General features: G+C 36.8%; 1 protein-coding gene across 2 annotated transcripts; it reads right to left on the bottom strand.

The window, feature by feature from the left end:
• Positions 1-4,266: 4,266 nt before the first annotated feature.
• On the bottom strand, positions 4,267-26,350 carry npdc1b (neural proliferation, differentiation and control, 1b). Of its 2 annotated transcripts, none has more exons than XM_079873038.1 (9): positions 25,853-26,350; positions 15,150-15,296; positions 9,336-9,428; positions 8,138-8,347; positions 7,960-8,026; positions 7,276-7,360; positions 7,100-7,176; positions 6,367-6,466; positions 4,267-5,840 (listed from the first exon to the last, which is right to left on the bottom strand). In XM_079873038.1, the coding sequence occupies exons 1-9, from the start codon at positions 25,935-25,937 to the stop codon at positions 5,763-5,765; spliced, it is 942 nt and encodes a 313-aa protein (XP_079729164.1). In that variant the 5' UTR covers positions 25,938-26,350; the 3' UTR covers positions 4,267-5,762. The 2 variants fall into 2 exon arrangements, with proteins under 2 accessions (XP_079729164.1, XP_079729163.1); XM_079873037.1 differs by having other exon boundaries at positions 9,336-9,431; positions 25,853-26,174.
• Positions 26,351-26,439: the final 89 nt, after the last annotated feature.

Here is a 26,439-nt window from a genome sequence, read left to right as displayed (position 1 = left end):
ATCCACACACAGAATAGAATAAGCATATTTTAAGCCGATACATCAACATCTCTCATCATTGGGGTGGGGGAACGGATTTCGACAGCTAAACTATTTGCCGTCGGATTCTGTTCCCCCTATGTTTCTTACACAATGAGGTTCTAATATTTATCACATTGTAGCTACTTGCAAAGCCCAATGGCCAAGTGGTCAGTGCCCTGACAATATTTTTTTTTAGCTTTGGGCGACCCGAGTTCAAGTCCCGTTTCGTCAAACTTTCTTGATGCTATACTGTCCTATCATAATAAAAGGCAAACAAATATATTCTTTAAACTGATGCAAGTTAAGCTCCATCCACAAACAAAAATAAAATCAGCAATTTTAAGCCATTACATCAACATCTCTCATAATGGGAGTGGGGGAACGGATTTCGACAGCTGAAATTTTTGCCGTCGGATTCTGTTCCCCCTATGTTTATTACACAATAAGGTTCTAAAATTGATCAAATTAAAATGAATAAGTATCCTCAGTGGCCTAGTGGTCAGTGCCCGGGCAATTTTTTTTTTTTTTGCATTGGGCGACACGAGTTCAAGTACCGGTTCGTCAAACTTTCTTGATACTATACTATCCTATCATAATAAAAGGCAAAAAAAAAAATTCTTTAAACTGATGCAAGTTAAGCTCCATCCACACACAAAAATAAAATCAGCATTTTTTAAAGGTCCCGTTCTTCGTGATCCCATGTTTCAAACTTTAGTTAGTGTGTAATGTTGCTGTTAGAGCATAAATAATATCTGTAAAATAATAAAGCTCAAAGTTCAATGCCAAGCGAGATATTTTATTTAACAGAAGTCGACTACAGTGAACGGCTCGTTTGGACTACATCCCTCTACTTCCTTCTTTAGTGATGTCACTAGAACCGTTTTTTGACTAACCTCCGCCCACAGGAATGCTCCCTCAACTCTACTGGCTACTTGCGCACTTCTTATAACTTACTGTTTACTCAGCTCTTACGGTGATTTTCTGAAGTAAAACTGACGCTTCATATTTTGTGTGATGTACAATAAACTTTATTAAACTCATCAGTATATGTTTGATCATCATTCAGACAGCAGACTTGTAGGCTATTAATAAATAATGGATACATAGCCTACAAGCAGATGACAAATACGTTATAATAACCGTAATTAAACTACTAAACTATACCTGTTTCATCTCTATACAGCACTCTGACTCTGTAGGCATTATTGTCCGACTCGAAATGAACGCCGTTACTGAGAGTTTCTGATATTATTCATCATTCCGTGAGATGAAATTGTCCTGACAGACTGAGCGCGAGCTCGTGAAGCTCCGCCCCCTGCGTCGTCCAGCAGCAGCTCATTTGCATTTAAAGGGCACACACTAAAACAGTGCGTTTTTCTGTGCCCCAAAAAATGACAATTTAAACATGCTGTAAAAAATGATCTGTTGGGTATTTTGAGCTGAAACTTCACATACACACTCTGGGGACATCAGAGACTTATTTTACATCTTGTGATAAGGGGCATAATACGGGACCTTTAAGCCATTACATCAACACCTCTCATAATGGGAGTGGGGGGACGGATTCCGACAGCTGTTTTTTTTGCCGTCGGATTCTGTTCCCCCCCATATTTCTGACACACTGAGGTTCTAATATTTATCAAATTGATGCTGTTTAAGCTCCATCCACACACAGAATAGAATAAGCATATTTTAAGCCATTACATTAACATCTCTCATAATGGGAGTGGGGGAACGGATTTCAACAGCTGAACTTTTTGCCGTCGGATTCTGTTCCCCCTATGTTTATTACACAATAAGGTTCTAAGATTTATCAAATTGTAGCAAATAACTCTCCTCAACAGCTTAGTGGTCAGTGCCTTGACAATTTTTTTTTTTTTTAGCTTTGGCCGACCAGAGTTCAAGTCCCGGTTCGTCAAACTTTCTTGATACTATACTGTCCTATTATAATAAAAGGCAAACAAATACTGATGCAAGTTAAGCTCCATCCACACACAAAAATAAAATCAGCATATTTTAAGCCGATACATCAACTCCTCTCATAATGGGAGTGGGGGAACGGATTCCGACAGCTGTTTTTTTGCCGTCGGATTCTGTTTCCCCTATGTTTCTTACACAATGAGGTTCTAATACTTATCACTTTACAGCTAATTTCAAAGCCCAGTAGCCAAGTGGTCAGTTCCCTGACAATAGTTTTTCTTTTAGCTTTGGGCGACCCAAGTTCAAGTCCCTGTTCGTCAAACTTTCTTGATACTATACTGTCCTATCATAATAAAAGGCAAACAAATATATTCTTTAAACTGATGCAAGTTAAGCTCCATCCACAAACAAAAATAAAATCAGCATTTTTAAGCCATTACATCAACATCTCTCATAATGGGAGTGGGGGAACGGATTTCAACAGCTGAACTTTTTGCCGTCGGATTCTGTTCCCCCTATGTTTATTACACAATAAGGTTCTAAGATTTATCAAATAAAAGTAACTAATTATCCTCAATAGCCTAGTGGTTAGTGCCAGGGCAATATTTTTTTTTTTTAGCTTTGGGCGACCCGAGTTCAAGTCCCGGTTCATCAAACTTTCTTGATACTATACTATCCTATCATAATAAAAGGCAAAAAAATATATTCTTTAAACTGATGCAAGTTAAGCTCCATCCACACACAAAAATAAAATCAGCATTTTTTAAGCCATTACATCAACACCTCTCATAATGGGAGTGGGGGAACGGATTTCGACAGCTGAACTATTTGCCGTCGGATTCTGTTCCCCCTATGTTTATTACACAATAAGGTTCTAAGATTTCTCAAATTGATGCTGTTTAAGCTCCATCCACACACAGAATAGAATAAGCATATTTTAAGCCGATACATCAACACCTCTCATCATTGGAAAAAATAATATGTAGGCCTATGTGGAAGCAATGCGTCACCGTACGATTGAAAGCAGTATCAATAATGTCAAAAATATGATGTGCAGTCAAGTTCGGGTGTGTGCTGTAAAATGAGTGTTCTCACCGATACGCTTGTGATTCGCGGAGTTTTGACGAGTTGTATTTTGACGACTAGTTATTTCTTATTCAAAAGTGCAAAAAAAAAAAAGAAAAAAAGGCAGGCTTCTTTGGAAATTCTTTCAACCCTGCAGAAAAACAGTGATGAGATTCAAGATGTCATAACAACATTTGCCAGCAGGTGGCCATGATTTAACAACTGTTGCGCCATTATTTTGCTGACTTGATGACAACATTTTATACTATTGTTTGTTCATAATTTATGTTTGTTCACAATCTCTCAGGTATTTTCTGATAAGATCAGACAACAAGGCTCAGCTCGAGGGCAGGCATTGTGAGTGCAAGTAAGTGATTTCTTATTTTGTTCTCATGTAACTGTAATGTGTTTTCAATATAATAAATGAAATAATTTTTTTCACTTTAAGAATTTGCTACAATTTGAAAACTATAATTTGAACAGCAGCTTCTCAGGAGCTTCGGCCATCTTCAACACTGAAGAAGTGCAAAATAGGCTACCTTCAAAAAGAAGGGTGGACATGGAGGTGTATGTAAGCGACAAATCAAAACAAAACCACTTCCTGAGTTCTTTGAGAGGATGGAGCAGCTGAAAGTTGCAGTTGAAAAAAGTGAATTTGTAAATTTAATGTTAAATTCATAGAGCCTATTTTTAAATACATTCACTTTTATTTGAAATACGTTTGATGTAGATGAGGAAGGAATAGAAAGGCTAGACTTTGGAATAGATTTCTCCCGCAGTAAACTACCAGACTGTAAACTTTACAGATTCGATCGTCCATTCATTATCTTTATTGTCGACCCGGTAAATTACAACGTCCTTTTCATGGGAAAAATTGTCACCCCAGTGGAAAAGCAATGACATGACATTCAAAATATCACAAGTGACATGATAACCATTATTTATCAAATTGTTTTGCTGACCTTCTGGAGTTTGTACAAATGATGTACCGGGTATTTTAATAGCTCAGCTATTGCTTAAAAGTTAATGTTAGCATATTACTGTCTACATAAAGTCAGAATATGTAAACACTGTAAATCATTTAATAAAGACTTATGTATACAGGTTGAATTGCCTTATACTGAAATGCCCTTTGAAAAAGGCACATAAAATAAACTCATTTTTATGTTTCAAGTGTCTCATGTTGTTTGTCTGTAAATGTTTTTACATGTACACAAAACATCTGGAAGGTTTGATATCAGTGAAGACGGGACACTATTTGAGCTGATATAAATATTTATTTCCTCTTTATATATTCAATCTTTACATGCATGTCAGGCATCTCAGTAGCTGAAAAAGTTTCAGTAGACCAATGTTTTTTTTGTGTGTGGAAAATTGTAGGTCATGTCAAAGTTAGCATCCCCACAATTACTGTCTCATAGAACAGACAGTTGTTAGAGCAGGTACTAGACCTAAAGCATTTCTAATTTTAAGTGGCTTCGCTTTGCTTCAATGCAACATTGATAGACTGACGACACTGCCGCAGTTTTTGACTAGAAGATTCAAAGGTACAAGATATAGAGGAACCTGAAGGGATCCCCTGCAGAAATGACAGGAAATTCTGTACAGAAACTGGCTACTGTTGGCAGGTTTCCTGAGAAACAACAGCGAGCGACACGCTCTAGAATCAAACTATATCACGTCACCGTTAGTGATTTAGATCAGAGAATCCTGGCCTGTACACAATAGCAGCTATATACAGTGTGTTACGCTGCAAATCAGGTCTTTTTTGGCTGGGTTTGATTTAAAAAATCCAATTACATAAGTGTTTTTGTTCCATAAATGAACCAGAACTACACACTGACTTTCTTCATTTTTACACAGCTTCAAATCATGCATAGTAGGACCATTCTGATTATACAGAGGCTACATAATATCATTTAGGGTTAATCTTGTGAGCACAATTATAAAAAAATAGTAAAATCACCATTGGTATTTTAAAAAATACAGTCACAGACAAATTTGGTAGAAGAAAACATAAAATATGCTAATTGTATCATTTACGTTGCTCCTCAAGGGGCTTCATCTTCCACGTCCATTCTAAATATGACTAGTGTTTGCAGGCAAGATATGTTCAAACAGGTAATTCTATAAACAAGATTCCTTTCCATTGCACAGTATTCACAATATACTACAGAAGACGTCATAACAGAACTCAGCAATGACCTGATATTAAATGAGTCTTGAGCTGGTATCAAGAACACGTTCAAGCTTTTTGAGAGCACAGAGGACGCCCAGTCCCTTGTATTTATAGCGGACATTACTATCAAACAGGTCTAGAAGACTTAAGGAAAGAGACACGAACTGTGCATGATTATATAGGATGGGTGTAACTCTTCGTCAGAAATCCCATGCAATGTTTTACACATCTGCCATTACACTGAAAGGTACTAGAGCGCAGTGTCCTGGTCCGAAGGGGCTGGTCTTTAGAAAGGATGCTTGTGTACGTGTGAATCAATTTAACAAAGCAAATTATTTCTGACAGTGTTTCAATGCATTCTGTTTCAGCTCGCTCACGGATAGAGGCTGCCATCTTGTATTTGACAGCACAAAAAAAAATAAAAACTGCCCTCAAATGTCCATACGAACCACGATGCAAGAGCAAATGGCCTTTGTGACCTTGCCTGAATGGATCAGATGAGGAAAGCACACAATTGTGAATTCATGCGTGTTGTTTTTTTTGTGCGTGACGCGATGCGTCCTCTGAGTTCTCGCGTTTAGTTGTAACTCTTCTGCAGGTGAAGATGAAAGGTGGAGTCATCGAACAGTGGATTCTTCACTTCCATTTCCCCGGTCTGGAAAGAAAAAGAAACGTTCAAACACCACGTCACTATGGGAGACCTCATACTGCAGCACTGTGGGTGACATATAATACCATCCATTACACCTGCAGGAGGCATGATTTATGATCTCTCTCATACGCAAACACAACAAACATAAGCCGCTTTTACACCGTCTGGCCAAACCGTACTCTGCTTAACCGTTCCATTCCGTGCCGATCCGGCCCAGCCGGTATGGATAACGGCCGATCTTTGGAATGTAATTTTGCGTCAAGTGTAATTTTGTGTGTTTACAGACAATATGAGATGTCAATAGCGACTGTTATGGAGGATGATCAGATATTTCTTTTAGTTTCATCATTCATTCAACTACAGAGAAACTGGTAGCCAGGCAACAGACAAGTGACCAAGTTGCGACGTCACTATACGCATTCTACCAGCACGGTGGAAATACAAATGGAACCGTTCGGCCTGAAGGTTGAAAAGCGGCTATAGATGCAATCTGTCACACTTTAAGAATAATTTAGTATTGCTCTCTTACTGGGGCAAGTCCAGGGCACTCATACACAGTGAAGTCTCCATCTTCATTTTCCTCATCCGAAGTGGCTCCCGACTCTGGAATCTTGGAATCACTCCGTTGTCTGCATGAGGATAACAAGACACAGAAGCCATGCCACTAAGTTGTGAATAATATTGTAAATAATACCATTTATTTTATTTTATTTCACCTATTCAGTCCAATCTATTTTTAAAATATACACATAAAATAACTTTGAAAATTGTAAAATACAAAATACGAAAATGTTTGTATTGGTGCTTACATGTTTTTTTATTATTTGTTAAATTATATATATATATTTATTTATTTATTTTTTCCCCATTTTATTTCTCTAAAAGAAAGTTGGGCATGTATTATTTATAATATTACAATGGTTTATAAGCCTACATGTGTTAAATGATTGTGGTATAAGAAGTATTGTTTTCTGCTTTCATATTTAGATGGAGTAGATGAAGAATAACAATTTCTATTTTAAATATATTTTTAATTTTAATTTATTCTTGTGATGGCAAGGATGAATTTTCAGCAGGCATTACTCCAGTCTTCAGTGTCACATGATCATTCAGACATCATTCTTATATGTTGTATTTGGTGCTTAAGTAACATTTCTTATTAACTTTATTATCATCACTGAGTATTGGTGGGAAATGTTGCATCCATGATAGGCAGTTAATGAGAGACAGAAGTTTATTAATGCTATTTGCTGACTACTCACTTGAGTGACATCATTTGCTGCTTCTGAAGCTGAAAGTGGTACATCTGGGCACTCTGGGCAAGTGTTTTATCTCCAGTCTAATATTAGAATAATAGAAGAGCGTGTGAACATAAAAACAATAAGACACATGCCTGGATGTCACTTTGTTTTTGTATGTGTACATATGCTCTACTCACCATGCCACTATCATAAGAATTTGGACCTATCAACCCAAAAGCAGGATAATCGACCTTCTGGGCCAGACGATTGCCTCTCTGCATCCTGAGAAGAAAGATGACAGTGTCAGTTGTTCTTTGAGTTCATCAACTCAACCATTCAAAAGCTTGGGGTCATTTTGTGTTGTTAAAAGACGTGTCTTATATTCACCAAGGCTGCAATTATTTGATTTAAAATACTGTAAACTGTTTGAGATTCACACACTTAACTGTATCTGTTTTCTATTTTAATATATCCTGAATTTGTCTTTTTTCCCCCTTTTTTCCAATGTCACGTGATCCTTCAGAAATAATTTTAATATGCTGATTTAGAGCTCAAGAAACATTTCTTCTTATTATCAAAGTTGAAAACAGTCAAACTGCTTATTTTGTGGATACGTAATACATTGTGGAAGCCGTGAGCATTTATTAGGAATAGAAAACTTTATTAACATTATAAATGTCTTTACTGTAATTTCTGATCAATTTATTGCATCCTTGCTGAATAAAAAAAAAAAAAAAAAAAATTGAACAGTAGTGTATAGGCTAATGTACTAAAATATACATTAGAGCTGTACATTCTTTCTCTTACAGGTTTTTTAAGTTCATTACAGAGAAAGTCCAAAATATAAGTCAGACTGGCATGTAAATCATGCAAAATCTCACCTGACCCAACACACTCCTGTCAAGACCATAGCTACTGAGCCCACCATGAGAAACACACCCAAAAATACTAAAGGAGAAAAAACAAAAAGGAGTATGTCATGAAAAAGGTATAGAAGGAAAAGGAAGGTCCACAAACTCTAATATCTTTATAAACGTCAACAAACAAGATCTAACTCACTGATGAAGGAGTGGTCCTCAGAGGGGTACGGGATGATAAAGGGGGCGCTGTGCACAGGAGTGTGTGAGGCTGGGCTGGTGGTGGAGGAGGCAGTGGTCAGGACACTTGTCAGAGGCTGTTCTGATGTAGCAGAGGTAGAAGATGCTTCTGCTCTGTGATGACTGCTCGGCCAGGAATCTTCAGGGACTTTGGGAGCAGCTGGAGAGGGGGCTGAAGAACATAAGGAAAATACAAAAAAAAAAAAAAACTGTCAAGTCCGAATGGAAAGTACTGAATTAACAATGTTCAAGAAAGTATGGAAGCCTTGTTTCCGCAATAGAAAAATTAAAAAGGTAATTATAATCACGACTTTTTGGCGGAAACAACCGTCCATAAGAAAGACCTAAAATTTAGATAAGTGGGTGTCAAATTATGGCAGCACTCCTTTAAAGGGACAGTTTACCAAAAAAATTCATTTTGTTATTTTCTCACCGTAATTTTGTTGTAAACGGCATGATATTATTTTTCTGTGAGACACAAAAGGTGACATTTTATGTACCTTTTTTCCCATACAAAAGTGACCGCAGCTGTCAAGCTCCAAAATAGAGAATAATAAAGACCATACATGTAGACATGTATATAAATATTGTCTTTTGAAGCCATAAAATACATTTTTGTGAGGAATAAAGCAAAAATGAAGTAATTATTCACTGATAATCTTCACCAAATATTTCTTTTTATTTTATTTATTTATTTGGGACAGTGCACATTAATGAACAATCTTACACTTCTGTACAGACTGTAAATGAGCCAGATTATAGCATAGATGCTAATTTTCATCTGTAGTCCCGAGGATTTAAGATGATTCATGGCAGACCTGACATCATCAGCACCAAACACCATTACTTCTCGTGTGTGTGACGTGAACTGCAGTGTGTCAGTTTGAATATAAAGACTGAAATTTGTTCCTCACAGAAAGCTTTTGTATGGATTCAGAAAATCTGGAATATAGTGCATAGTAATATGGTAATATGGACCTGACAGTCATGTTCACTGTCTGAGCTTGTATGTACTTTGTCCTTATATGTTTCACAGAAGAAAGTAAGTCATACAGGTTTGGAACGGCATGAGGGTGAGTAAATGATAACAGAATTTTCATTTTTGGGTGAACTATCCCACGGATGGATCCCCCTTGAATAGTGGGATCCGCATGTCTTACCTAAGTGCTTCATCTCTGATTCTCTGTGTCTGCTGATGATGGAGGACAGAATGTCTATCTCTTCATCCAGCTCTGGGAGATGGTTGACCTTGGCTGCTTGGGAAAGAAAGAGTGAAAGAGAAACATGAGAGTCACAAAGGGAGAGAGAGGGAGGATGAAGAGAAAGAATAATGGAAAATTTGCAGTACTTACACTAGCATTCAAAAGTTTGGGTCTGTAATCTTCTAATGTTTTTGAAAGAAGTCTCTTATGCTCTCCAAGGCTGTATTTATTTGATCAACAGTGAAAACATTACAATTTTACGGTTTTAAAATATAATATATTTCAGTGAATGCAAAACTCATTCTAATATGTTGATTTACTGCTATCAATGTTGAAAACAGTTGTGCTGATTAATATTTTTATGGAAGGATTTTTTTGTGAAATAGAAATCTTTTGTAACATTAAAAATGTCTTTACTGTCACTTTTTTTCAATTGAATGCAACCTTACTGAATAATAATAAATAAATAAAAATTACAGACCCCAAACTTTCGAACGCCCATTGAACAGTGTCCATATAGCCTACTTCCAAGTTATGTTAGAGTTAAAGCTGTTGCTCTGAGCTAGAAAACAGTAACAGGTCAGTTACAGAACTAACTAAAGTGGCAACTTCTGATAATGTAAGTTTAATAATAATGAATATGACCAAGGAATATGACATATTGGCATAGTTTAAATTCCATTGGGTGGAATGTGTATGCTGTACTCATAGCACACATATTTATGTGCATTTAAAAATGATTCATCGTGACACGAACCAAAAATGTGTGTGCTTAAGTGTTTATGAGCTTGTGTAATATTGTGTTAGCTGCGTGTGAATGTGTGCGAGTGTGTGTGTATACTGCAGTGTGTGTAGGTGGATTTGGTCAGTTGGTTTGTTGTGTGGTGCTGCTATGCGTATGTGGGCAGAAGGGCGTACAGGCAGGGGCAAGGAGAGATAGGGGGAGGGGACTCCACAGATTCATGAATGAAATCCGTCACCACAGCAACCACTGGGGAAGTGCCAAGAGCAAAAACTTCACAAGCAGGATAAGAGAACTGACAGATTGAGTGTTTGAGAGAGAGAGTATGTGTTTGTGTATGTGAGAGAGAAAAAGATGCTTAAGCCAACCATGAATGTTCTATTTTTACCAGAGCGAGATAAATTTACTTAATAGTGTCAGATTATATATTTTCCACTCCAAATAACATGGAAAAAAAACAGCTTTAGTTTGACGTGGACTACACATTTAAGGGATGCATTTTTGTCTAGTGACCTTGAAATTTCATTAATAAGCCTATACAGACTAGATAATCTGCATTTCAAATAGAAAGCTCCAAAAGTGTATACTTGCATAATTAAATGCATTAACAAGCACATAAATTAAAAACCTACACTAATAAAACTGAAATCAGCCACTTGCTTTTTACAGAAAAGCCTCTAAACTGAACTCGATGTTCTATAAATAGTGAATCATACAATTATTTATCGAATGCAACATAACTGAAGAACTATGTGCAATTATTAGCTGGGTTTCCATCCAAACGTAAAGCAAATCTTTTCAAAGTTTGCAAAAACTATATGTAAAAAAAAGGTATTAGTGCATTTCCATCAAGTTGTTCGAGTGGATGACGGTGGTATTGGTAACCTAGTAACCAACAGTAAATAAAACACCATCACCGGAAACAGATGATTAGTCACGTGGGTTTAACCCTCTATTGCATAGCGTTGCCATATGGCAACAATTAATTTATCTTAATTTTTTTTTAAAGCTGTGATATAAAATCTATGTTTTTACAGTTAGTTGTGAAAAGGGGGCTTTAACTTTTAAGAAAATACAATTTATGAGGTCACATGACCAGGATATCCTGTTTGCCAGTCCTTTTTGCTCATGGACATTGACATGCAAACATCACTGTCTGGGGCTCCTGAAGATAGCCTTTTATTCAGAATTTTGGAAAATTTTCATCAAATAAAAAAATTTAATCAGTATCTGGGGTAAGTAAACTTTAATTTTTTAACATTAAATTCAGTTTTGATTTTATAAGTTTTTTGTAATATGCTAAAATACATTTGTTGCCATATGGCAACTATATGCAAATATGGAAACGTCCTGGTGCATTCAACCTAATGGAGTCCCATTGACTTACATAGCATGAAACTACTCTGAGACTATGTTTACAACTTTTGCTTATATTTTAAAGGTAAAAACATTAGACCTTCACAAGCTGTTGTGGTGGGGAAAAATAAAAGAGGGCCCCAAAGCTTTGTCCCGCCAGATCCTGTCCGCAGAGACCGCACAGACCACTGGCCCTTGCATGCATCTGAGAAGGGCAGATGCAAAATGCCAGGATGCAAGGGCATTGTAAGAAGCAAGTGCTCCAAGTGTTTAGTTTTCCTCTGCTTCACTGACTTTCACAAGTCATGAAGAGAATTAAATGAAATGAAACGGCAAAAAAAATGACTAAATGAAATGAAACGAATGAATAGTGTATTTCAGTGAGACAGGTTCCAGGTTCCTGGTTATTATTACCAGACATTTCAGATAACTGTTGAAATTATATAATGTTTTTACTGTATAAATGTTTGTTTAAACATTTCACTAAGTATGAGATGGATTTGTTGAGTCTTGTTTTAAATAAAATTAGTTTTTTTATTTTTATTTTTATTTTATGGTACTTTCCACGATTGCATATTGTTGCCATATGGCAACAATTTACCAACGACCCCCCTTTAAACTTTTTTTTAGATTTTTTTTATATATATCTGTTATTTAGCTCATGTTAAGTAATAAAAACATGCAAAACATTTTTTACAATGTCTAATTAATAATGCGTGCAATAGAGGGTTAATGTTCACTATGTCAGAATTTATTCAGTAAATGCATTTCCATCTCCCATTATTCACATTTACCCTTTTTCGCACAAGTCAAAAACCACCTCAAGCGAGCGTAAAAACTTTTTTGTTAATTAAGCGTTCTAAAGCATTCTAAATTTGGCGTTTCCATACCTCGTTTCTGATGTGACACTTCAAAATGTGCATTAAAACAGGGTGATGGAAACATTGCTATTGGGTCTCATATCTAGCTGTCACCATTATGTTCAGTTTAGCTTTGGTTTCATTTTTATGGACTTTTAGTTTGTCATTTATTGTTACCTCTTTCCTTTGTTCTAGTCTGAGTCTCCCGCCATTTATCAGTTGTCATGGACTTACATTTAATGAGCACATCTGTCTGCATTTGGTTCATCATCACTGTGTATTTAAGTTCCTCATTAGTTCTCAGGCTTTGTCCGCATTTTGTTGTGTTTTACACACTAAGATGACCATTCTCTTCTGTGGATTACTTGTTTCTGTTTTATTTAATAAATACTTTGTTATTGAACTTTTTCGGATCTGTCTTCCTCATCGTTGGACTGTGACACTAGCCATGTGTACTCCTTTATGGCTGTATTTGTATGGAAACCTGTGTGTGGACGTATTGACACAGGAATCATGATTAATCAATAATTGCATATTTATGAGAGTCCTAATTCACTAACTGCGTAAAAGTATTCTCACTTATTTGAAAAGGTTTTTATGTCCCTCATTGTAATGTCAATGACTATTCTGTGAAGGATCACTAACCAGCAGTTAGTAAATTGCATATCACACGCTCTAGTCATCACCAGATAAGGGTTTCCCGCACAACCTCTCTTGTACAGCCATTCGCCACTCACTTCCTAAGATCAAATGTGGCAAAATCTTTGAGTAAGATCAAGTGTGTGAATCTCAAAGCCAGCTGAAACAAAAAAACACTTAACCTTAAATGAGCCTTTAGTGCACCTATCCCAGATCAAGATACAATAGACATCATTTTTGTTATTCTAAACTAAGAATAATTACTTATTTGATTTGTAATAATAATAATAATATTTTTAAAAAAACACATAAATAAAAAAATTTAAAATGTTTAATACATTTAAAATTAACTCTTTCTCTGCCATCGGTTTGTAAAAAAAGTGTTTTTGGCCATTTTCACAAACATTTCATGGCCTCCAGAATATTTTGTTGTATGAATATCTGAACATGCGATATATCACAAGAAAGACCCTCTGCTTTAGATCAGTTTTATTCTTGTTTAATGCATTCTTTTTTTTCAACACTGGAATGTGGGTACGTTTTATATATAAAAAAAAGGCAACATTGAGAATTGAGAAAATCCCGTTTTTGTCAAAGACTGCGTCTGGATTTGGTTCAGTATGATGATCAAAACATAGATGGAGTAGATCGAGTCCATAAACACCGCCAAAGCTTGCACAGTCCTAATAGCACTTCCTGGGTCGGCATTCCTTTTGAGTAACATAAGGCCATTTTGATTTATATGCTGTTTATTGTTAGATCGCTAGTTTTTGCTGCTTTTTTGCCTATGTTTTGATCTGGAGATATTGTACTCGTTCAGGAGATGCATAATAGCGCCCCCTACACCATATAACAGTGATTACAAGGAAAGCAGTAAAAACGTGTCATTGGCTGGGAAGCGTTTTCTCATAAATGACGAGTTAACCTGTCAATGACAGGGAAAGAGTTACGATGCAAACTTATAGATCAATCATCAATTGATGTGAAACCATGCACACAAGTTTTGAAATAATCAAAATGTCTGTGCATAAAACACAATTAGAAAAGGAGACCCAAAGGCTTTGGCATAAGCCAAAGAGCAACACAATAGTAGGAGGGTCTGTGAAAAATATGTGATGCCTCTAAGGTCTTCTGAATAAACTTTAAAAAAGAAAGAGAGTGTTAAAAGAGGGAGAAGGAAAGGGTGCTGTTCATGCTCCTGCCTGTTGAGTGCTATCGATTAGGTGTCAACTGCACTGCCCTCCTACGGCAACACTGGAAAATTACTGATCGATAATCCTCAAGGCTGTAGTCAAAATTAACTTTTTTTTTGCTACAAACTGGAAGCTGAAAACGAAAATGAAACACTTGGTGATATTTACATCTAAAGGCTGCTTGTTGGTATGGTTAAAGCTAAGTGGGTTTACACAAGCATTTGTTAATTCCTACCACTGCAGTGTAGAAAGACACCGGCTGAATTATTTCACTAGCCCCCCTCCTCCCTGTTGCATTCTGCAGCAATGTGTGGGTGGAAAAGGGGGAGAGGGAAGCCAGACTGGAAGGTTGCAAGGAGTGAGAGGTCTTCCACTGCAGTTCAATGCATATGCATATGCAAAAGCTATTGATGAGGAAGCCTAAAAATGCTTCCTTACATTTTGAACCACTACGTATCAGATCAGCACTGTAGCAGTCTTGAAAACAACTTGAGTTTTTTTTTTCAGTCAAAGATATTTTCCAACACAAACTGTAAACCCTGTGCAGTAATACTGTGTACAATGACGAAAGACTGTATAAATACCAATATGGCGGCATAAGTCTCACCTTCTAAAGAAAAAAGCCAATCGCAAATTGGTAAAGTCACTGCATTAGAAGTTCTGGTTTGCATAGAAACCATCAGTGTGCTTAAACATTGTGCTTGGGAATGCACATGCACACGGGCCAACCTGAAGTATACGCATTTTTAACGCTATTTGAACTACATTCACGGGACAGTTAATGTCAGATTTGGTTGCTGATTTGTAATGTTATCTAAATGTGACTTAGGCAAGCAGTTTTTTTCAGATTTCTGTCTTTCCCTATCCATAAAAGTTGGTCTTGCATGCTTCCCGGAGCTGTTGAAAATACGGCTGCCAAGTGAACTGACTTTACTTGAAAGAGACTTTTTGTACGACTCAGTCTGATGTTGACAGTACTCACCAGAGTGATTTCTTCTCCTGACCACACACTTCCCTCGTTTGTTCTCCACGAATGGGTCTAGGCATGGGCCGCAGTGTGAAGAGCCAGGCTGGCAGAAGTGCCGTCGCTCCCGGGCACAGTCCAGACTCCGAGGACAATGTCCCACAACTAAGACAGAAAAGACAAAGACCCATGAATGACCCACTCCGCTTTCCGTTGAGGTTCTGATGACCTTGTATGGTTTTTTTTTTTGGTTTTTTTTATATATTTTGTGATAATTGCCTAACATGAATGACCAATATTTTTCCACTGACCACAGTGACCTGACTGCTGCTTAAATATAAAGTTTATTGAGACATTTATTTATGCGACTTATCCGAGGCAGCAGGAATCTATGACTGCAAAAAAAATAAAAATAAAAAATAATAATAATAATAATTGTAAAAAATATATATATATATATTTTTTTATTATTATTATTATTATTGGTTTTTTGCTTTACTTCATCTTAAAATTATATAATAAAGATGCCAGTGGATGAACAAAATTCTCTTGACTCTCTCAGTTAGTATGTCTATTTTCGCGATACCCCAAAGCAATCCAGCTGCAGCTTAAGTGATCCTCAAATATTAGACACAACATTGTTTGGCATCCACTGATACAACAAGAACATGTCAAGGCTCTTCGTCACACAGAATAATTGGATGAACAACTAACAGTAATCAGCCTGCTCATGTTAGTATATCTTTCTTTGAGCTAGTGTATTGTGTCTTGTTAATGTTATGAAGGAGAGCTTAAGAATAAAACAGCAGTGCTATGTGGGCACTGCAGCTGAGGGCAGAACTGGGGCAGCAGGTTAAAGTGCTGAACACCCACAAGTATCAAATTATGTCAGAGAACAACAAAGTAGTCGTGTCGTGTGTCTCCCACTGTTTGTCAGCAGGGATCCATACTGAACAAATGTTCATTATAACACCACAAGTGTTTTATCATTCTAACAAACAATGTTGGTGGAGCTTGTAATGGTACACACAACTCAGCTGTTCATTCTTTTGTTGGTATTCAGCAGGGAGATATGAATAATAAATAATCATTATATTCATCCTTCATCAAATATTAACAGCAAATCTTTTATTTAAAGTTTCTCATCCACATTTACTGTAGTTCTGACACTGAATTCTGAATGCTTGAGCTGTGTTCAAACCCAAACATGTTCAATGTGAATTGTGAACAGCCCCCAAAACAGGTCTCAAGCGAAAGGGGAAACTGGTCGAAAATATAAACAGATGCGTAAACTTAAACAGATGCAATAACACAAACTGACATTTAAAAACAGCAGCAAGTGTGCAGCACATTTTGATATTTAATCATGTTGAATGTAAACATGGACGGATGGCGATATCTACGGATGTATGATGAGATACACATAGAGAAATGCGACTGCTCCTCAAACTCCCTGAAGTCTATGGGAAGCATAATGCATTTAACTTTAAATGTAGTTGAAAGTTCCATTGACATTTGGATTTCCTAATTGTGAACTGACATAACATAAATCAAATAATAAAAAAAAACAAATGAAACATTTAATTTTCCAGTAAAAATGCATTTTATTGGCAGTTTAAAAATGTTTCCTGATTTCAAACAAATTGCATGCATGCATTTTTGCCCTATTATTTACACAGATAGTGAGAGCCTGACACAATACATCAAGCACAGATGAATTTATATCAAAATCAGCTTGAGAATAGCCCATTATGTTCTGTTTTATGCACGTCAAGGTGTGAAGATACATATTTGAAAAATAAATTTTAAAGATAATTTTTTGCTGTTTTTGCCTTTATTGTGATAGGACAGTGAGTAGACAGGAAGCAGAGAGAGAGAGAGAGAGAGAGAGAGAGAGAGAGGGGGGGGGGGGGGGGCAGGATCGGGAAAGGTCCAAGAGCCGGGACTCAAACTAGGTCACCCAAAGTGCAACAGCAACAGTCTGTGCTCTGCCCACGAGGCTATCGGCGCCAAACAATATTGTAAACATATATTTTTAGGAACCGATTCTGATTTACCAGGCAAACAAATGGAACACATTTTTTTAATCAGCTTTAGCATTTTTGCCATTGTCAGATGAAGACGGACACTTCAGTTATTTTGCTATCCTAACTATTCCTGTTCTTCTTACCATTATATGCAATAAAAGCAATTTACAGATGTGTTACAGTGATTTTAACATTGCATGCATTGCATTGCATGTTGTGCCTATTAGAACACTTTATATCTGTATAGTAAAATCATTGTAATGCACAGCCTCAAGTGGCTTATTTCTTTATTGAGTTCTAATTCTGAAAGCCTTTGCCACTGAAACCTTGGCTGCTGTTTCCATAACAACTGCTATGGCAACAGAGTAAGTGTGACATAATCAGGTGTGAGTCACTGCCAATGCAGTAGCTGAAAAGGGGGCGGAGACAAACTCTTCTGAACCAGAGTGAGTCAGGGGAGAGATTCAAGAAAACTGACCACAACAATTGAGAACATGTTATAAAAATAGTATTATTTAAAAAATAATAATGAAGCTCAAAAGAGTGCAATATTAAAGAACTGTGCATCATGCCTAGATGATATTTATTGACTGTCTCATTAATAGTCATTAATAATAAAAGCATTACTGACCACATCGTTTCCAGACTCATCTACAAATCTGTCTCACATTATTAAACGCTATTGATTACAAATTCTCAAAACAACAGTCATTGCCTTGCAATTTGCTTTTTACTGGAACTGCACATTAAGTGCGTAAATGTGAAGAAGTGACTCATTAAACCTATAAAGCATCAGCAGTGATGGTTTTTACCAGAATCCCACATTGTCACTGTGCTGGAGGTGATGCAGAGATGGACATGAGGGTTTAAAGCCGAGCTTAGTTTGTCAGATCTTAATCTCATTAACAGAGGGGCATCAGGTTTTTTATTCGACAGCCTCTCAATCACACATACAGACACATTTATCTACACTGTTGCACAAACACATTTTACTGCTCTTTATCACTCTTGAACACAACAATCCATTTGTCTAAAAATCCCTAGCTATCAATTAAACATGATAAGAAATCATCACTTCCTCGCATGAGATGGAGATGACTATCAAACATGCATCTGCATGTTACCATCTTAATCAAACCATGTGACTGAAGGATACTATAGATACAAACAAAACTGTCTTGAGTGGTGCAAGTTGCGCTTCAAAAATAAACATGACTTTAAACCAGACTAATTATACAGGGCTTTCATAATACAGATGAGCTAATTAGTCAATTTCAGACAACCAACTGACTAGTTAATATTTAAAATATGTAGATACTAAGTCCAAATAAGAAGTTCTGTTGCAGTTTTGTAAGAATGTGATTAGAAGCGAAGCGAAATAGATCCACAGTAATCTGTGTTGCAAGCAAATCTAATACCTACTTCCAAGCACACACACACACACACACACATCACTGCTATGGAGCACCACTATCATCTCTCACTCTGCTCCTGCCAACAAAGGCCAAAGCGGCTCCGCTGAGGGTGGAAAGTGTCAGCGTCTGGCCATGGTTCAGACATGCCTCAAGGTGACCCAGTCATGCTGGTTTTGCTGTGCAGATTAAAGATTTAACTCATCCAGGACAGACTGAAACAGACCTCAAAATATCTCTGACAGAAGGACAATATGAGGCCGAGCTGTTTGTGGCATACTGATTTTAACACCACATGTACTCTATATTTCCGCTGTATCTTCGCACTGAAGGCTCAAAAGACATAAAACTTCAGCATGACTCTGCAGGGTTGAGACTTTGAGACATTGAAAAGTCATGTGATCGCGGTTGGTGTCCACAGTCGCTTTTCCAATGACGTACGACTCGCATTGACAGTCCGCATCCGATCTGTCCGCTTATATGACAGACGCAAATGCACGTATCCAATTCATATCAGATTTATTTCCACATGTAAATGCTTTTTTTTATCTGCTTACACGCTCGTGGGTCATATCTGATCTGTGCTGCTACATCATGGGAGGAAAAAATTGGGTCACCTGAACCATTTAATGTAAATGTGGCCAAAGAGGTACATCTGGTTTGAGAATGAAGGTAAAGATCTGTCAAGAAAGAATATAACCATATAACCACATGATAAATATTACAATATGTCAAATTAAAATGAAATAAAATGAATGATAGCAGAGTGTTTTTGTGAGCTTCAGCGTGTCACTTGCTATTTATACAGAACTCATTCTCTATGGGTCCTCAGAATAAGTGGACAAACTGAATGAAGTTGCTATCCATCAGTGAACAATAAATAGAGTCCTATGATGCATTGATGCTGCACATTTACATTTCTACTAGTTGCTTGTCATATATGTCTTACTACTTGGCCTGTGGTGTTTTAAAGATACCTTATGCATGTTTGTCTATTTAGGGTGGTCCGACAAATCCATGAATGCTTCATACAGCTGCAACACGTCTACATACATCTCTTTTATATTGCCGCTATTTTTCCAGTGAACTTCAGCTGACATTCTTGTGAATTATCATTCGCCTAGCAACACCATTCAGTAAACAGTGAACACAACAGAAAAAGGAATGATGTTTTTATTCACGCCAGACTAAGCAAGTCTTTCAAAACTCCCTGTACACTTGCTTCTCAATGCGTTTGAAAAACATGGCAAACTATGTTGAGGTACAGTGGACTGCATGCTGTCACTCTCAAGAACTTTGTGTTTTATGTGACATGACAGGCTGACTGAGGAGGGCACAGAGAGAAGAATACAGCTGCGGGGTAGAGTTTCTCTTTTTTGGAAGTGTTGAGCGCCTTGAATTCTCTCAATGTGAAATGTCCCAAAAATAAACTTATTTTTGAAATGTTAAAAATAATATGACAGCGAGTAAATAAACAGTCCGATTTAAAGATGACTCATAAGAGCACTGGGCAAATCTAATCCAGTCACTTCTCATCATTTATGTATTTTCCCTGTTTCCACTTGATGTTTTATGCTAATGTTAATCCTTTTCCCTGCAAACTGTTAAAGAATTTAAATCACATACTGAGGGAATGGATAAAGTACTGTACAGAAAAGTGAAGAAAAAAAACACATGTATAGAGAAAAAAGGATGGGATGCTACACATTACAATTACAAAGGTGGATGGTAAGATGTTTTAATGTTTTTGAAAGATGTTCATCAAGGCAGCATTTATTTGATCAAAAATTAACTGTTTTCTATTTTAAAACATTTTAAAAGGTAATTTATTCCTGTGATGGCAAAGCTGAATTATCAGCATCATTACGCCTGTCTTCAGGTTCACATGATCCTTCAGAAATCATTCTAATATGCTGATTGGTTCTCAAGTAACATTTCTTCTTGAACTGTGGTGCTGCTTAATATATTTGTGGAAACCACAATTTTTGTTGTTGTTGTTGTTCAGGATTCTTTGAATAGAAGGTTCAAAAGAACAAAAAACAGAAATCTTTTGTAACATTATGTCTTTACTGACACTTTTGATCAATTGAATGCATCCTTGCTGAATAAAAAAGTAATTATATTTCTTAAAAAAAAAACTTATGTTTAAATTCCTTATGATATGAAAAGTTGAACTTGAATGTTGCCTGAGCATCAAACATATTTCAAAAATAAGTACTGATTCAAATAAATTTCAAACACTTTTCATGTCATTGGTTGAGCCTGCCCCCTCAGATTGTTCGTACAAAAATAGCATTCTTTCATCAGCTCCTGTCGCAATGAACTGTGAATAACATAAAAAATTTAAATGAAATCTTCCTTTTTAGCCACCTCACATTTTTACATCACCATCTGCTTCCTGACCTCAGATTGGTGCTCATGTATGAATACATTTATCTTGTTCAGGGCAGAATTTAGGTGGCCAGTCTTGTCTCTAAATTAGTAATGAGATGAAATCCATTGTGTCAATTAGAGGGGAAATTAAATTATCCAATGAATCAATAATGTTCATTAAAACATGACATTTGCATCATTGCATGTATTATTGACTCAATAAGAGAGCACCAATATGAGATTAAAGAAAAAAGTGAATTTATGAACAATGCAAAATAACTATCTCTCTCTCTGTCCTTGACTAAGCTTAATATAGAATATGTTCACAAGAAAATATGGACTGCAGAGACCGCTAGGCCACCATGGATCAAACCAGGAGACAGTGTATTCTCAGGTGAGCGTGACCTTACACGACACATGTGCAGCACTTCAGCCTCTCTACAGACACTGTATTGATCCTTCAAAAAGGAGCCAGACAGATTTCACACATGCACTGCACTGTATCAGATCATTTATTTTAAGGGTGTCGGTCGACTGAGAACAGATAGAAAGATGTTTAATAAAATTATAACAATTTTATTCAATGGTGTCAATAGTCAATGACCATGTTTGTGACTTGTGGCATGCTAGGAGAAACCAATTGTAAATATTTTCCTGCCAAGCATGCTTCTTATGGTACGTTTCAGAGCTGCTGTTAACCCATATTTAGCGAAGAATAGGTATTTTTTAAAATACTTAAACGTGTAGCAATTTGGCAAATGGCAATTTTGCTGCATTGGGTCTCTGAAAGTTAAAAGAGTGAGAAAACAGAAAAAGACAAGCAAAAACAAACAATACAGAAAGCAGAGCGCAAAGAAATTTAGGAGTGCAAGAGAGGAGAGAACAGAGAATAATAACATCTGAGATAATAACATCTGAGAGCGAAAGAAAGCAGCGTAAGACGAGATACAGCTTGAAAATATTCATGATTTCTATGTGCAACTCGAGTGGCAGCTGTAACCTTTGTGTTTCAATAACACATCTCTCTATTGTGCCCCTTCATTACATCGAAAGAATGCAGCGAGGGTGACAGAACTACTGAATTATTATGCCAGACATCACTCCTGTTGTTAAAATATACACAAAGATTATAGAGAATGAGAGAAAGACGCTGAACTTGATGACATATCTCCTAACTCTCACAGTTTTGTGGAGTAAATTTTAGGTTTTAGGCATCTGCTTTTAAGTGAGATTAAAATGACAGAACAATCTGAAGTCTCACACGCAAGCACACGAGGATTACAGTCAAGCCGATGCGCTGCTTAAAACATCTCACCCTGTTTCACGGCAGCTTAGGTCTGACGTGACTGTGCTCTGCGGGCATTAAATCAGAGTATTTTGCACAGGAGGCAACATCAACAAAAACCATCAGGAAGACAGACTCAGATAGAAAGAACTGAATTTAATGTCTTAAATAAAGGCCTTGAGTCACGTGTCAATTCTAAAATGCATTTCATACACTGTAAAATTGTGTATGATAGACACATAGTACAGATAAAATGAACCCTAGAACAAAATTAGCCCTTATGCAAATGATTTAGCATGTGACCCTGGATCAAAACCAGTCACAAGTCACACGGGTATATTTGTGGCAATAGCCAACAATACATTGTATGGGTCAAAATTCAAAATGCCAAAAATCATTAGGATATTAAGTAAAGATCATGTTCCATGAAGATATTTTGTAAATTTCCTACCGTAATATATAAAACATTTATTTTTGTGAGTGAATGCAGCAGAATCGCGAACATAAATGTCAACTCTAAAGGCAATTTTCTCAATGTTTCGATTTTTTTGCACCCTCAGATTCCAGATTTTCAAATAGTTATATCTCAGCCAAATATTGCTCTAACAAACCATACATCAATGGAATGTATCAAATTGAATAAAAATCAAATGTATAAAATCTCACATTTCAAAAAAATTGACCCATGTGACTGGTTTTGTGGTCCAGGGTCACATATTAATAATAAAACCTTTTTTTTATATAATTTAGTGAGGTTTACGCGTAAAACAAGAAAAACTATGGGGTAGGAAAATTTAATGTAATGAATTTTCTACAATGGAATTTTGCTTCTCAAGTATATTAATCTTGTTTAAAATATGTTTAGTTTAAATATTTATACTGTGAAAATAGTCAGATATTCTAGCCCTTAAAATCCTTATCTAGAACTGGCAGTCACCTATATATATATATATATATATTCTTTTCATCCCTATCTCTTGCAATAGCAACATCTATACCCTTTCTCTCTGCATACGAACGATCTATATTATCGCTCTGTGGTTGGATAACAGCCTCTATACAAGTTCTCTGAAAGAAGAACCATTTGCAGTGCTCATTTTTGAAGGTTACTTAAACATTCTCATTAGATGGTCAATTATCGACTTCACAGCTCCTATACAGTGAGCAAAGCCCTGGCAACCTCCAAAAGCCTTCATAAAATGGCCTTGCTTCTGGTTAAATATCATCCACCATGGTCAAAATCACTTTATCCAGCTTAAGCTCTCAGCTCTCTTCTTTCATCTTTTTTTGACAGATTATTTTCTGGTGATGTGTTGACTAAGCCTAAATAATGCAACACAAAAAAGATAGTGTCTCCTACTACAGGTTTACATGTATCAGGTAAAAAAAAAAAAAAAAAAAAACTTTAATTTTCTCATAATATGCATTTAATATCACCTAATTTCTCAAAAATTCTCAAATGATTTGTTTGAAGCAATTCTAAGATTCAGTCCCTAACCCCTCCTACTATGCTCTGATTGGTCAGATGGCCTAGTCTGTTGTGATTGGTCTACCGGATAAAAACGTTAGCCAAGCACAAACATTTATCATTACTCCAAGTAAGAAAGACAGACAATCTGCATTATTTGACACAATTGTAGATAATAGTGTCCCACAGCTGATTACTATTTGAGTAAGAGAGTAATACTGTGAGTTAGCCGGTTAGCTGAAGACCTAGCTGCACTGGGTTTACACAACGTAACACACAAAACGTATTTTAAACACTCAATAGAAAATATAAAAATCAATTATTAATCATACTTACAGGTTGTGATTCTGAGAAGCAAGTTGGTTCAAATAAACTTATATGTACAAATAAATCTTTCATGGACAAGCGTTTTGCGAATCCTGCTTTGAACTCAGCGAGATTTACAAAGCAGTCGTCAGTGAAATGACGGGAACAAAACAAAAGGTTGGGATTATAGTGCTGTGGTATCACTGTAAAAATGTATTCTAACCACTGATTATTCACATCCTCATCCTTTGGAAGTGAAAATACATATTTGCTGTCACAGCTCAGAACACAGCATCTTCTCGACACCAGCTACAGTGTTTGAAGGGAGGGTCAAAGTAGACGTTGTTTCGTGGACAGACAATGAAGACCATAGGTGGTATTATGCAAATGTTTTACCACGTTACATATGCAGGCAACGGAAGTAAGACTAGAACTCCTGACGACTCGTTTAGGTGGTTCAGAGTCGATTCTTACTTTTGAGAGACGATAACTTTATTTATCGTGCACTTTTGACTTTACAACTTTGCAGACCGTTTACATTCCCAGATAGCTATATTACACACTGCATGAAAGATAATATTCGAAAAAGAAATGGGGCACTTTAAAAACAAAACACTAAAACCAATCGTTTTATAAGCTACAAGTGAATTTTGGCATCACAACATTGTAATGTACAGATTGAAAAACGGATTCATTTTGAGATTAGCTAGAGATTACCTATACCAATGTTATTAAACTATTAGTTTTGACAATCAATATAAGGGGAAATGAGCATGCACAATTAAACGTATTCAATTGAAATATTCAATATCAACTGATACTAATAAGAAAACAAAACTATTATCAGATGAAAACCAATATATTACATTTATATATTCCTAATAGTACTATGTTACTGCTGAATGATTATTTTATACCATGGTACTCCAATTTTCCGCAAAGAATATCACTGTATTAGTTCAAAACAACATGTAATACAATGGTACTTTTTTGGTGGTGTATTCTGCTGCAAAAAAATAAACATAAAAAAAATACACAAGAATTAAATATGTACAAGTTAATGGTCTTGCAGAGTGAACAAAATACTTTTGTTGTTCAGTTTTTCCTTGAGTTGAAAGTGACTGTCTTTGGCCCAATGGGTTTGGGGGACTCTAGTGACCGTCATGTTCTACATTCTTATTGTTCTTATTTATAGCCCAGACCTGAGTGGCAGAAGAGGTGTCTGGAGTTCCTAACTGCTGATTGCCAGTTTCCATTACACAACAACGAAGTGTTACAGAAGAGCCCCTGGGGTGAGCAGTATGACGCTATCGGGACATTAACACAAAATCTTTGATTGGGACACAAAGAGACACGTCTCAAACTGGAGAGGAAAGACTGTCATTTAGCCAATAGGCATGACATCAAAACTAAAGAGTGCACCCATTTCCCAAAATGGACACAAATGTGGATGACAGGGGGTCCATATCTCTCCCACTTGCGTCAGAGAGCAGATCTGTTGTTCTTTCATCCTGCATCATTAACATTTATTACATTATTGAGTTTTGATTATGTTTTCAAACAGCAGGATATTTTATTCAAATCAAAGACAGATTCAAACAGAATCTAAGTCTGAACTAATTTAAAAGGGTCCTTTAGTCACTGAATGTGAGCGAACACATTCTTGTATAGTCCAATTATGACTTTAACAAACAGTTGCAGTGCACATGTGTACAGAGGAAGCAAAATATACAACATACATCCTCTCTATGTGGCTGTTTTAAGCTATATGAATACCCAGTGACCGTTAACCCAAGACACCGGTCTGGCATCACGACGCACGTCAAAGGCGCGAATGAAACGTGTCTTACCTGCCATTGCAGCGCTGACGGCGACTGTTGTGATGAGGAAAGCCTCGGTGAGTAGCGAGGCCCACGGTCGGCTCAGTGATCGCATCCTTACGAACAGTACAACGGCCCGGGGGATCCGGGGTTTATCATTCCCCCGTCCCACAGTTTTGGGAAACTTGTGCCTGTAATTTCTGTGCAATGACACTCAAAAATGTAGTGGTCAGGAATCAGGATATATTTACGGTGCGCGGGATCATCCAGTGCTGCGCATCCACCGCTGATGCTGATGCTGGTGCCCGCCCGTGCGCTGCGTGACGGTGAAATGATGATGAGATCTCTCTCTGAACGAGCGAGCGAGCGAGCGGGGAAAATACCCGAGCTTGAGCGCTCAGCCTACGCAGAACAATGTCGTCATCACGTCTGGATATTTTTCGGTTCCATCAAAAATAAAGAATCGTCATTAAAACAGGCGCATGTTGGGGATAATAACATTGTGGGGGGATAACGCCAAACAAAGGCGAGAGTTGACGTTCATTTGTGTTAAATAATTAAGGCGAAATGTTAAAACGTTACAGCATTGTCAGGTTATATCAAGCAGCTGATCATTT

The sequence above is a fragment of the Squalius cephalus genome (assembly GCF_949319135.1).
Source record: "Squalius cephalus genome assembly, chromosome: 5".
Classification (NCBI taxonomy): Eukaryota; Metazoa; Chordata; class Actinopteri; order Cypriniformes; family Leuciscidae; genus Squalius; species Squalius cephalus.
The sequence above is the reverse complement of the archived record's forward strand: the minus strand, read 5'-3'. Positions and strand labels throughout refer to the sequence as shown.